This window comes from Balaenoptera physalus (genome assembly GCF_965194825.1).
Source record: "Balaenoptera physalus genome assembly, chromosome: 3".
In the NCBI taxonomy this organism is placed as follows: Eukaryota; Metazoa; Chordata; class Mammalia; order Artiodactyla; family Balaenopteridae; genus Balaenoptera; species Balaenoptera physalus.
In genome coordinates, this window is record NC_138890.1 from 115937529 (window position 1) to 115951752 (window position 14224).

Below are 14224 nucleotides of genomic sequence, written 5' to 3' on the forward strand. Positions count from 1 at the left end.
ACAACTAAATGAAGTGGAGATAGGCAACCTTCCAGAAAAAGAATTCAGAATAATGATAGTGAAGATGATCCAGGACCTCAGAAAAAGAATGGAGGCAAAGATCGAGAAGATGCAAGAATCATTTAACAAAGACCTAGAAGAATTAAAGAACAATCAACAGATGAATGGATAAACAAGATGTGATATATATATAGATATATAGATATAGATATGTAAAATATAGGGTTGGCCAAACAGTTCATTTGGGTTTTTCCATAAGATCTTATGAAAAGCCATAAAAAAGAATAAAAATTTTGCCATTTGCAACAATGTGGATGGACTTGGAGGACACTATGCTAAGTGAAATAAGTCAGATAAAGACAAATACTGTAAGATATCACTTATATGTGGAATCTAAAAAATACAACAAACTAGTGAATAAAACAAAAAAGAAGCAGCCTCACAGATACAAACTGGTGGTTTCCAATGGGGAGAGGGAAGGGGGGATGGGCAGTATAGGGATGGAGGGGGTGAGAAAGGGTTGTTTTGAGATTATCTGAAATCATCTGTGTGAAACTTTGAAAATTGTAAAGCACTATAGAATTTAAAGAATCTTGCATTCAATAAAAGTTTTTTAATTAAAAAAATCTAAAGAACCTTGCCTAGTCAGGAAATGATGAAATTGATTGGATAGAACACTAGTACTGCTTAGATTTGCCTCTGGTCTATGTTAAGAATTTTACGTAGTTCTCCTTCCTTTACCAAACGCATTTGCCAGTATCCTTGTGTTTAAAAATTACAACTATGTGGAACCAATTTTAAATGCTGAATTCTGTACACTTTTTTATATTCCTTAAACTGATATATATCTAAGCTGATTTTAGGACTATATATATATTTTTTTGATAGGACTATATTTTAAGAGACCTTTTTTATTATTTTGTGCTGACCTATATAATATTTAAAGAAGGCTATTGTTTGAGCAAATATTTACCAGTTTATTACTTGTCAGAGTATTTAGGTAAAAATATGATGCCCATATTTTGAGAAGTTTTTTTAAAATAATGGATTTCTTAATAATTATATGGCATTCCCCCAAATTCATTTTTCCTATGTCATAGTGACTTAGAGTTAATCCAAAGAGAAAGTAATTGGTGTAAATAGTGTCTGGATGGCATTGACCATTAGTTGGTACCAGAAATGATTCCTTAAATCTAAGCAGGAAAATAATAATAAGACAAAAATTTAATACATAGCTACAGATAAGCTATTGAGTATTTCTGTTATTTATGGTACATTTTGTTATTCTCTTTGCTTGTCTTGTATAATTTTATCAATAAAATGCATTTAAATTTACTATTAAACATCCCATCTGGGTTTTTTTGTTGTTGTTCTTTGGTTTTTTTCTGGCTGCGTTGGGTCTTTGTTGCTGCGTGCGGGCTTTCTCTAGTTGTGGCGAGCAGGGGCTACTCTTCGTTGCGGTGCGCGGGCTTCTCATTGTGGTGGCTTCTGTTGTTGAGGAGCACGGGCTCTAGGCGCGCGGGTTTCAGTAGTTGCAGTGTGCGGGCTCTAGGGTGCGAAGGCTTCAGTAGTTGTGGCACACGGGCTTAGCTGCTCCGCAGCATGTGGGATCTTCCAGGACCAGGGATCGAACCCGTGTCCCCTGCATTGGCAGGCAGATTCTTAACCACTGCGCCACCAGGGAAGTCCCTCCATGTTGTACTTCTAACCTCTGCCATGGTTTTGTCTAGTGACCTGTAAGATACAAGTGCAGTGAACAGAGATTTCATTTTAAAATGTGAAACATTTAAATTGGAAAGACTTTGACTTTCTTTTCCCAGCCTTTTTGAGATGCAACATGACTAACCTCTCCCTTTTAGAGCAGCATATAGGATGTGTGCTGATAAAATGAAGTGTGCCCTGACGAGGCAGGTATGAAAAGCTAAGTCCTTCGCTTTTCCAGTGGTGGTGACATAAGTGTTTAAGTGTTTTATCTGATGGTGACTTGATGACACAACAGGCAAGTTGTGTCATGGCCTGTGCAAAGCATGAAGCTCCCAGCTGTCAGTGGATGGAGTAAGAGGAAAACATGGGAAGTTAGAGGTTAGTTGTGGATGAAGTATGTGCAGGAGATAGAGACAGAACAATCTTGCTATAGGCCATTAAAGAGAGTGGTCAGAGCACTCTCACTACAGTAGTTTTGTCATTTATTGTGTACTGTAAATCTCAAAACCTATTTATTATTTGCCAGTTATTGTTTTATTTTGTTATAAATCCAGCAGCAATAAATTCTTAAAACTTGGAAGTGTACATTTAATGAAGAATGAAGTACTGAATTTTTGTGTATCATTATTTAACATGCACAAAATGTTCATCAACTTTTACCATCCACCATGAAACTCATAGTGATATAAATCTGCTAAAACAGGATCAGCATCTACTTAAAAAGTTGGGAGGTATTTTAGGAAGACTAAGCCTCAAGATGACAATTTAATGTATACAGGTGCCAAATATGTTTACATGTCTCTCTGTGAAACATGATCTCATATAGATCAAATAACTGTTTTTTAAAATTTAATTTTGTTCATTTTTTATTCTAAGTTTTCTTTTGCACATATGAGAAATGAAGCAATAATGGTTAATGTATTTCTCCATTAGCAGAAAAAGGACCTGAATGATGCTGGTTTTCAAATAGAAAAGCAATTAATTCCAATAATAGTTCAACCATTTTTACTCAGAGCTTTTGTATGTTTCTTCTGTCAGTGTAAATGGAATCAAAGTAAAGCTTTTGGAAGTTTATTCTGTCAAAATCGCCGTAAATGCTGTTGTAAATTTAAAAGCCCCAACGTGGCTTTCACTGAACGGATGTTGTCATGGTAAAATCAACGTTCTTATTACATTAAGAAAACTATGGAACAGAAATATTTTGGGAATTGGTTGTGGTGCATGCATACTCACTCTGCTTATTCTACCAAGTGAAATAAAACTATAATGGTCAAAATTACTGATATTTGATATGTGTAGTTTAACTGAACTACAGGATTCTTGTGATGAAGCTAATATTGAAAAAGCATACTTAGGCATGACACCACACACTCTCATATGCAATTCTCTTTGCTGCATGTGACCAGTGCGATTTTAGAAATGTGATTTTATGAAAAACTGCTTTGTAAGTTAGCCTGTGTTCTGTATTGGCTTTTTTGCCTGGGGCGGGTGGGTGGAGGAGAAGATTAAGTGAAACTTTTGTGTATTGGTTAGATTCTGATTCAAAATCATTTGGAAATCTTTAAAGTGTTTATCAGGTAGAGCACCAAAAACCTTCAGCTTTTGAAAATTTTAGCAAATAACAATTCTTAGAAACAAATCTTGCAAACAGGAAGACATTGAAATGTATCCCTATAAAAACAAAGGAAGAACTGAACAAATTAAGTAGTAAGAGCTAAAATTTTATTTTAGAAGTTCTGTCATTTGCGGTATCTCAACTATGGTGAAGACTTTTTTGATGGAACTCCTATTTTTGTGGTTAAGTTTATATTTTGTATTAGAATGAAATGAAATCGAGGAGGCAGTTGGTTTTGCATTATCTAAATTTGATGGAATTTTTTTTTACAGTATAGAGAATTATTTAAAAGTTTTATCTCAAAGATAGTTTTATTGAATGGAGGGGGGAAAGTTAAATATCTAGGCTTGAAATATTTACAGATTTTAACATAAAAGAAAGCATTGAGAATATCCTTGTATTCAACAGAATTTTCTCTGTGCTTACCAGATCATTCAAACTGTAAAGAAGACATTTTTTTCCATTAAAAATATTATGTTCTATAGAGAAGAGTAAGTTGCAAATGTCAACATTTTCATAATTGGTGATCATAAAATTCAGTTTTGAAGAAGATTGTAGGCAATTTTATTTTCTTTAATTTAAAAATAATAAGACCATATAAAAATATGTTCTTCAAATAAATACCAATGGTTTGGTTTTAGAGATAGACAGAGCTAAGAAATTGATTAAAGTATATGAATAAATACATATCTGAGTGAAAATTATTCTGCTTATGCTTTTAATGCATCATTGAACATGGATATGATTTTATCTTTTAGAATTTTATTTTTGAAAATACATTTTTGGTAGAACTGTTTCATAACCTACCAATATAATAAAACAAGTTTTACAGTCAATAAATACATATTATAGAAATTACATAATTTCAATTACTTAAAATTTTCTATCTCACTTTCAATAGTGTCTGTTAATATTTTGAAATAATTTAATTTCCTAAACATTAATTTCAGGGATCAGAAATAAAAGCAAGATGAATCAGTCCACTAACTCAAAAAATTATTTCAATGAATAGACTTATTTTATTTTTCTGATTTATTTTAGTTCCGTATTCTAAATCTCAACACTCAAAAATAGACTTTAGAGTTAACCTAGTTATAGATTCTCACTCTACATTTGAGGAAACTAACAGTTGGGTGTATTTTTCCCAGGTTATCCCAGCAAGCTGATTACACAGTCCAGTGTACAACACCTCCTTTTGACCTGTATTACTCATTTGGTGACTATTTTGCTAATTGTCCTTAAAAATCAATCATAGAATTTTTCTTATCTGTGGTTGAACCAACATGGTCTAATGATTAGTGGATAGCAGTAGTTGGTAACCAAATTTAGAATAGCTCTATTAACATTTTTCACTTGTATTTTTTGTAGTTCTGCTTTAGTAGAACTAGGTTAATGGTTTTTAAATAGATTACTGAAAGAAGGTTGCTTTTTATCCAAATCAATTATCTTAACAAATTAATATTATAAAAGAGTTTACCACACCATTCCTGTACTTTGGCTTATTGTTATAGAACTATCTTTAGCTTTGCCTGACTTCATTGATTTTATTTTTTTTAATCCACTTCTAATGTCTGTAAAATGTTCTAATGCAGATGTTTATTTTTTCCATGTATTATGAATCCTATTTATAGTTAGAATTGTATGTGTGTAACCTTCTAAATTAAAATTATGCTTTTTCAATAAAATAACTGGAGTTTAAAATACAAACCTATTTTGTTAACATTTCAATTTTGGTTTAATTATTATTAAAATTATCTCAATATATGTTAATGTAGTACATTCAGAAATTGACTTAGGAAACCTTATTATAGTGTAAAAGCTGCTATAATAAGTTGTTCCCTAACATAAATAAATAAATGACCAATATTACCAGAGGCTATAAGCAACATGGGGAAAAAATGGAAGGAGTCTTTTATCCTAGTTTTTAGAGGGCATCAGCAGCTTGCTTTTATGAAAAAGTAACAGCTAAATGCACTGCAAATAATTTGCAGTAATCCAGTTCAGTGATTCATGTGTCTGCTTTAATGGGTCATAATTCAGGGTAAAGTAACTGAGTGCAGTCAGAGTGCAGACACTGCTTATGCCAGGGACAGTATCTCTTCATAAAACACACCTCAGGAGAAGCAGTTTGCCAGCCCCCTAATACTCTCTGATGTTTTGATGTCCTGCATATTTTTCCGATTAAGTTTTGAGTGCCATGTTTTTAGTTGTATTTCCACATTCATTATTCTCACGTAGACCCTTCAGCGGGTTTGCCATATATGATTATTTTTTTAATGATGCCTTTCTTTCCACTTCAGCAGTTTAATAATCTAGCACATGGCTGCTTCTCAGTACTCAGCATTCACCTCCCCAATACTGAAGAGGACATGTGCTTTGGCTTCAGAATTCCATTTGCAGCATTAGAAATGCATATTCCCTATGGAACAACATTTGTTTGACATAACCATTCATTTTTATTACCTCTTTAAATATGTTTATCCAGAGTTATCAATAATCATAAATAACTATTCTCATCTTGTTCTGTTTTTCTCCAACAGACAAAATTGCTTACCCAGTACATATTAAATCTCGGCAAGTATGATCAAAACTACGACATCAGAGACCGTACAAGATTTATTAGGCAGCTTATTGTTCCGAATGAGAAGAGTGGAGCTTTAAGTAAATATGCCAAAAAAATATTCCTGGCTCAAAAACCCGCACCACTGCTTGAGTCTCCTTTTAAAGGTACTATTACCAGAATATACCTGCAAAATATTTGTTGTCTAAAAAATTATGACATTATATCCCATTTCTAACATGTTTAAAATTTATCTCTTAGAAAATATAATTGATTAGCATATGTAAATATATAAGAACTGTGTGCTTTCTACTCATTCATCTGTTCTCCAACGCAAGCTTTATAGTAGTTCATGTTTTTATAGACCTTATTTACCTAAATAATTTCAATCTTCTGATTTTATTTTTATTCTAACCAGATGATTTGGCTGAACAATAGATAAAAGCTATGTTGTTTTTGCAGACATTGACTTCATCTCTGTTTTAAATAGATAGCTTTGTTTAATGCATATATAATTCACCTTAATACTTAGTTGTTATTAAATAAATATTCTGTGTACACTAACATAAGCCTTTCCAGGAAGAATTGTTTCATAAAAATATCCCTTTATATTTGTTTGCTTTTCAAAGATGGAAGTTGACTTATTTTCCCCAGCGTTTTAAAAGGAGTGTTTATTTTCTCAGTTTAACAGGTAGCCATTACAGTGGGAATCAAATGATTATATACTTTGGTTTTCATATTATTTCTTATTTAATTGTTGTAAAGCGATAAAAAGCAGTTCAGTTTTGTAGAAAAACTATTAAAATTCTGAATGTGTTTGTAGCAAGACATGTATATGGATTGTTTAACTGTGCTGTCATTCTTAATATTCACAGTAAAGTAATTTTTAGAGAAGCTACATATCAGAGCAACACCTCTAAACACACTGACTGATTAGCTTTTTTATTGACCATTATGGGGGAGATTATTGTAATCTATGGACTGAAATCAGTTTTTTGACCTATGAAGAGCTTCCTAGTTTATATTTATTCCTTGACATTTGAGGTAATATGCCAATTACCTTGAGCTCTGATTAGGATTGTTCTCTGTTATATACAGCTCATATTGTTTATTTTATATTTTCCTCTATTTTAATAGGTAGGGATCATTACCAGCTTGGCACTTTGTCTCATACTCTCAACACTAAAGCTACTGGGTACCTGGAATTATCTAATTGGCCAGAGGTGGCGCCTGACCCATCAGTTCGAAATGTAGAAGTAATAGAGTTGGTAAGTTGACCTTTCTGAAATTAATTTTGTCAAGCAGTGGGAGATTCTGGAATAACTATTGTTTTATATAAAAGCTTTTTTGGGGGATTGAAAATTGTTCTGGTATTTCTAAATGTAATGTGTTAGATATATCTTGCTGCTATGGGAAGTAAATATTGTAGTATTCCTATGTCGTTGTACATGTACTGTTCCTTTTCTTCAAGGGAATAGAGAATGGAATTCTCTGCATCAGTGCCACCCACATTTGTGGTATTGCATTTGTAGTTGTGTACATTCAATTTCTAAGATATTTAGTTTCATTGGGCTGAGCTTTTCCTACTTAGTTTAGAGATTCGTAAGCTTCCTGTTAATGTTTTCTAAATCATTTTTGCTGTCTCTTCCAGAAAAACCATACAAAGTGTTCTTCTCGATTTTCTGATGAACCTTTTTTACGTGAAGCCTAAACATAAATAGGAAGCATCATGTACCAAAAATGTCCTTACATAAGGTCACAATTAAAATGAATAATATGTTGCTTTCACATTTAAAAAAAAAAGCTCTCTGTATAAATAACCTTTTCCTAGATCTTTAAAACATGTTGGCCACTAAAGTAAGAGAATTAGTGTTCTTTCCTAGTATTATCTCTTTCTTTCTTATATAAACAAGAGAAATAAAGAGATGGGTCTTCTGATTGTCTTTAGAGATTGATTATGTGAAATATATCTGTTACTTTTTTAAGTAGAATTAATAAAAAAGAACAGTTAGGTATTACATCCTGGATGCTTATCTGGTAGAACACATATTTTGAACTAGGATTCAGATAACCGGTCTTTCTCACTAATTCCTATGAGAAAGTCAATTAATCTTCTTGCCTAACTTTTCCATATACAATGGAAAAAAAATATTACTTTAAATTGAAGAATTTCTATAACAGGCATAGCTTTTTTTTTTTTTTTTTTTTTTTTTTTGCCACACTGCGCAGCTTGCAAGATCTTAGTTCCCCAACCAGGGCCTGGGCCTGGGCCACAGCAGTGAAAGCATCAAGTCCTAACCACTGGACCGCCAGGGAATTCCCCAGGCCTGGCCATTTAATTTGATTCTTTTGAGAAATATGTTTCTCTTAACTACACAAACTTGTCTGGCTTTGGAGTGTGGCAAGAGCAATAATAGCTGATAATGGCTCCATTTAGCAGACCCTGGAGTGTACTTTGATAGTTTTATAAACATTATCTTGTTTAAACCTCATAATGATTATAAGTGATCGTTATTGTTATTCCCATTCTGCAGATGATGAAACCAAGGTTCAGAGAACTTAAGTAAATTGCCCAAGTTCCCATAGCTAGTAAGTGATGGAATTGGGATTCCAACCCTTATCTGAGTCCATTGTTCATTCTCTTACTGCATTTTATTATGTAACATGAGGAGAGAAAGCTTGAGCTTGTTTGCAAATCTGTACTATCCTTAGTATTTAACACCACTGTTTTCATGCTGTGACAAATTATCTCTATTTAGAGATGATTTTTTAAATTATAAAACTTATTAAAAACCAGTTGCATGCTCCTCCTTGCAACTAAGTTTGGTGATTTCCCCTCAAATCTACATACTACACTTAAGTATTCTTAAAAAAAATTGGCTTACTTGTGAAACTTTTGGTCAGGTGCCAGAATACAAAGAGCATGTTCTTTGTTATGATTCTTTCACAGAAATACTGTCTCTCCTAATTTCTATGTCTGTTTGTTGTTTTTATGGTTCTGTCCTTTTCATTGTTGGGTACATAATGTTTTGGTCCAAGTAGCATCATCCTTTTATCCTACCCCCGCTTCCGCCCTATCCTTCCTCCTTGCTGCCCAATCCACCAAAAAAAAGTAAAATAAAAATAGTTTATCATCTCAGAAATTAATAAGAATGCCATGCAATTTAATTTGGTCTCAGCAGTATCCTTATATTGGCTGATAGGTTGGTTGGTTGGCTGGCTTCTATTTTCATGTGCTCTTCTAAGCATTAACTATCTTATAGGGACAGTACTTAAACAACCTATTTTCTTATATTCATTTCACCTGTCCAGTTCAACAAATACAAATTGATTTCTTTTTCATTTTGCTGACTACATTGTGAAAATTAATAATTGGTAGCTTATTATGGAGGATAATTATAATTGATAGAACTTGGTTGGAAAAAAATGTCACTCTGTTGATGCCATGCAGAAAACAGTTTCAGTCTGTTGGTCTCTGGACATACTGACTTAAAATTATACTATAGAGACTCAAGTAAATATAAAAATAATGCACATAGTTTTATTATAAGATGCAGCTGCAACAATGCAGAAAGTACTGTTCACATAGTCTTTCATTCTACCTCACCCCTCTAAAGTCCCGTCAGTGTATTTCATGCACGTAATACATGTGTTATCCTAGTTTTACTATAAAGTGATCTTACAGGGTCACATCTTGTTACTATGAAATATAACTTAGTAAGAATAATGGCCTAGGCTTAGATAATCTGATATTTTAATCAAAACAACATGAAACCTAGTCACATTGACACTAGAAGTCACTTTGCATTGCATACTACCATTTCCAGGATATCATATATGATATATATTTATATTATGACACCAGTAAGTTTTCAAGATTCTTTATAATTTTTTTTTTGCTTAGTTCTAGGAAGTTCTTTTCTCCCCAGTTACAGAAAAACTGTCTTTTGCATATCAAGGGTATTTTGCTTTATAAACACATCTACTATCAGTTACTATCAGTATTTTATCCTACATAGGAACTTTCAAATTAGTGCCTTGCTATTCTTTTCCTCTTCTCTTTTCCCTGTTATTTCTTTTGCTTAGAATGATACAATTATCATAGTCATAAAAGACCATAACGAAAAGTAAAATATTTTTATTGTTAGTCTTTACCCTTTAAAACCTAAAACTCCATGAATAGAGAGTCCATGGCCATGTCAAAATAATATACCCCTTTGAGCATAGGAGCCTGATGTTCCTTATATGTTGACTCAGTCTTACCCTGAAAGCCATAGTCTAATTAAGTAATTTTTTTCCTATAAATTAACCTCACACACTTTTTACTAGCCTTCAGAAAAATATTACTTGTTTGGATTTAAGAAAAATATGAACTTCACTGTTCATTAAATATAGGAGAAATTTGTTTATAGAATACCATCTTTATTTGTAACTGGAGGACAGAGCATTTTAAATATACATAAAAAAAGAAAGGAATACTGCTGATCTTATGTTAGTAACTTATTCAAATATATTTGAGTAATTTTTACTTATTTTTCTATTATTGTCCAGATAGTTTTCCAAGTTACTGAAGCTTATCCTTTTAAGCAACATATCTTAAGCCCATAAGCCCTCTAGATCAGTGGTTTTCAAACCTAGCTGTACACTATAATCATACAGAGATCTTTAAACAAAACAAACCTATGTCAGACCTGCACCAGACCACTTAAATCAGAATCTTAGGAAGTGAATCCCAAGCATTAGCTTTTTTAGTATTAGTATTTTTATTGTTGGTATTAGTATTTTTAAAAATATTCTCAGGTGATTCTGACATATATCCAGTGCTGAGAACCCCTCTTGAATAAGAACCTCTGTCCTACTATGAATTTCTTTACAACAAAATGTTACTCTAGCAGGCTAGCACATAGTAGAAGCTCAAAAGTGTGATAAATAAATGAGTCTTAACCGTTCTTGACCTTTTAAAAAATATACATTTTCTTGCCCTTTAAAAGAGAGTGTATGAAACATGATTTAATTTTTTCTTAATGAATCAAAGTCACACTATAAAAAAAATTTCTTTTACTTTAATACACTGTATTAAAGTTTTTAAGATGCTATCACCCAACTAATGATTATTGTGCCAGACACATTTAAGATATATCAGTGTACAAAATATTCAAACATCTCTGCTCTCCAGAAGCTGACATTCTAGCAGGGATAGACTGACAGTTAAATATATAAATTGTATACAGTAGTATGTTAGAAAGTAATAAGTGCTGTGACCAAAAAAAAAAGACTAGAGCAAAGGAAGATCAGAAGTACCAGGCATGGGAGGTTGGAATTTTAAGTACAGTGGTCCTCCCTGAGGTGGCATTTGTACAGGAAATTGAAGGAGGTAAGGGAATGAGCCACGCAAGTCGTGTGGGGGAGGATATTGGAAGTAGGAAGCGCTTTGGGGAAAGGCCTGAAGAGGGGAGCATGCCTGGGGTGTTTGAAGACACTGTAAGGAGTGGCTGGAGGGCAGTGGGCAGGAGGGAGAGCAACAGCGGGAGGACCGAGGGGACCTCAGGCACGTAGGGCTGAGCAGAGTGCTGTAAGAACTTCATTTTTTCCGAGTGAATGGGAGGCCTTTCGCAGCATTTCAAACAAAGAGGGACTTGACTAGAGTTAATCAAATCATTCTAGCTGCTGTGTTGAGCCAACTTGGAATGGGAGATGGGAGGTGGGCATAGATACAACATAGCCAGTTAGGGACTGTTGTAATCCGGGAGAGAGAGAGCTCTGACCAAGGTGGTGGTTATAGGCTTTCTTGATACATTAGATGTTTAGGATAGAAGAGAAAGACAGAAGCCAAGATTCTGTCTTGATAGAACCCCAAGATACCCCAGGGTTCAGGCTCTTGAGATGGTACGGGTTATTTATTGCCTATACTAAGTATTTTCTTTCTTTTTTTTCTTTTACCTCAGTATCAAGCTGTGAACTTGAATTTCTTACTGCTCTTACTATGTCTGCCTCTAATTGCCCTCATCTCTTCTAGACTATCTTACTTTAGTTTAAATCTTCTGTAGACCAACAAATACACAAGTGTTTAAAATCATATGTTACAACAAGGTTGTTGATCTAACATAATAGGCTCTGAGTGAGAGTTTATGTTCCTCTGCTTAGGGGTAAAGGGGAACGAACCAGTGTCAGGATTCTCAGAGTTGCCTTCTCTGTTGAGGCTTTAAACTTCCTTCTGGGTTCACAGAGTATTCTGAATGACTAAGTTTACCTGAAGACTGAATCCCTTAATGAGAATTCATTGATATTTACATTTTTACTTTTTTTTTTTAAATCAGGCAAAAGAATGGACCCCAGCAGGAAAAGCAAAGAAAGAGAATCCTGATACGAAATTTTATTCTGAATCTGCGGAGGAGGAGGAGGACTCTTCTGAGAGCAGCAGTGACGGTGGGGTTTTAATTCACTGAAAAACATTGTTCACTATAGCTTATATACTGTGCTTCCTATAGACCAATAAGGCCTAGAACATAATATTCAACAAGCTGGTTTAAATGAAGTTTATACCATTACAATAATTCCTTTCACTTACGTATCACTGTTTTCAAAGTAATTTCTAACGCCTTTTCATTTGACATTGCCTCTTGGACCCACAGCTAATAAATGATAGAGTTGAAACGGGAACGCATGCTTTTCTGAATTCTAACCCACACTGCCTGTGATATTCATTAGCATATTGAAAAATGTAATTTTATATTTGATAAGCCTTTAGTGGGGCCTTTAAAAGTAACTTTTCTTTTGTATAGGGTTGGCCAAAAAGTTCATTCGGGTTTTTCTGTAAACTGTTACGGAAAAACCCAAACGAACTTTATGGCCAACCCCCAGTAAAATGTAAAGTTTATTTTTAACCTTGAGCAGTCTGTTCTTATCCATTTTTTACTCTTTTACTTCCACATGAAAACTAAAAATTAATAAATCTCTTGTGTATTATAAAGAAACAAAGAGCTAAAAAGATTGAGGGCAACCACATGCAGTGAAAAAAATACTGAACAGGAAGGATCTAGAAGTCCTGAGTTTTAGCCAAGCAAATTGAATAAGGCACTTACCTTCTCTATATCTGATAAATGAAGGGGTAGAGTTAGATGCTTTTTAAGTCTCTTCAATACTGAAAGTCTGAGTGATTTGCATAATAAGGTATATATAGGAGTTACATACTCTTAGTAACAGTTAACCTAGTAAACTTATCTGATCCAAGACCAAATGACATCTCTTTCTTTTAAAACCTTTATTCCTTGGGAAGCCAGGGCTGCTCACTAGTACTTGGTCATCCATTACCTGACATTAAGGTAATTCATTCATTTTTTCCTCTGTTTCCCCTGTTGAAATCTTTGTTTTCAGTATCTGATAAGTTAATCTGTGGTGCATTACCTTCTGAAGTAATACGCTGAAAAATGGGAGAAATTACTACAATACAAAGAGTTAATGCTAAAAAATATGGAATTTCAGGAATGATATAGACCATTGAGAAAGATATGTTGTGTAGTTGAGTGTTTCATATAGATATTTGTCTCCATCCCATTTATTCACAAGCTCCTGTCTGTTTAGAGTCTAACCTTTTTCAGTACATATTTGAAATATTCCATTAACATTATGGCTTTTCATGGGATTATCTGAGTACTTATAATAGGGAGTCATATGGCAGGAGTTCCATTCTGGCTACCAGAGGAAAGAGAGAACTTTTCTCATTAGAAGTTACCAGTTTTTTTCTAGTGAGCATGCCTTCTTGAGGATAAACGAATTTCCTCAAGGATTTTCCTAACTTGAAAATTTAAATAAACAGTGCCTGAAGTGAACTGGACCCAGATTCATGTTGAACTCCCATGTAATAACATGAGAAAGTAACTTAGATGCTATACTTTCTTATTTATTTATTTATTTATTTATTTATTTATTTATTTATTTATTTATTTATTCATCTATAGCATAAATGATTTATCTAAGTTAATATGTACGTGTGCTTAACTTTGATATCACAACAAATTCAAAATATTTTTATTCAGCAGTTTTGTTTTGCCTTTGTAAAGTTTGGGTAAAATAAATTTTGCTCTTTGTAAAAGCTGATGATAAAGAGTGCCTTACCATGTGGCAGGCACTGTTGTGTCCCAATCACCTTTACATGTTTCAAATCATTTAATCTTCACAACAGCTCTTTGAAGTAGCCTTTGCTGAAAGGAAAACTGAGACCCAGAGAGGCTGAATAACTTGCTCAGTCTTACAACTTGGTACACGGCAGGGCCAGGGTTTGAACTCGGACGTTCCAGCTTGAGAACTCATGCTTATAACCACTTCAAGCTGTTCCAAAAGAATAT

General features: G+C 33.6%; 1 protein-coding gene across 1 annotated transcript in view; it reads left to right on the forward strand.

Annotated features, from left to right (window-relative positions):
- Positions 1–14224, forward strand: part of AP3B1 (adaptor related protein complex 3 subunit beta 1) — a 271201-nt gene that overhangs the window by 158625 nt on the left and 98352 nt on the right. The window contains exons 16-18 of the mRNA XM_082457114.1: positions 5860–6046; positions 7017–7147; positions 12197–12305. Of these exons, the coding sequence (XP_082313240.1) occupies positions 5860–6046; positions 7017–7147; positions 12197–12305 (427 nt within the window). The remainder of the gene's footprint in view (positions 1–5859; positions 6047–7016; positions 7148–12196; positions 12306–14224) is intronic.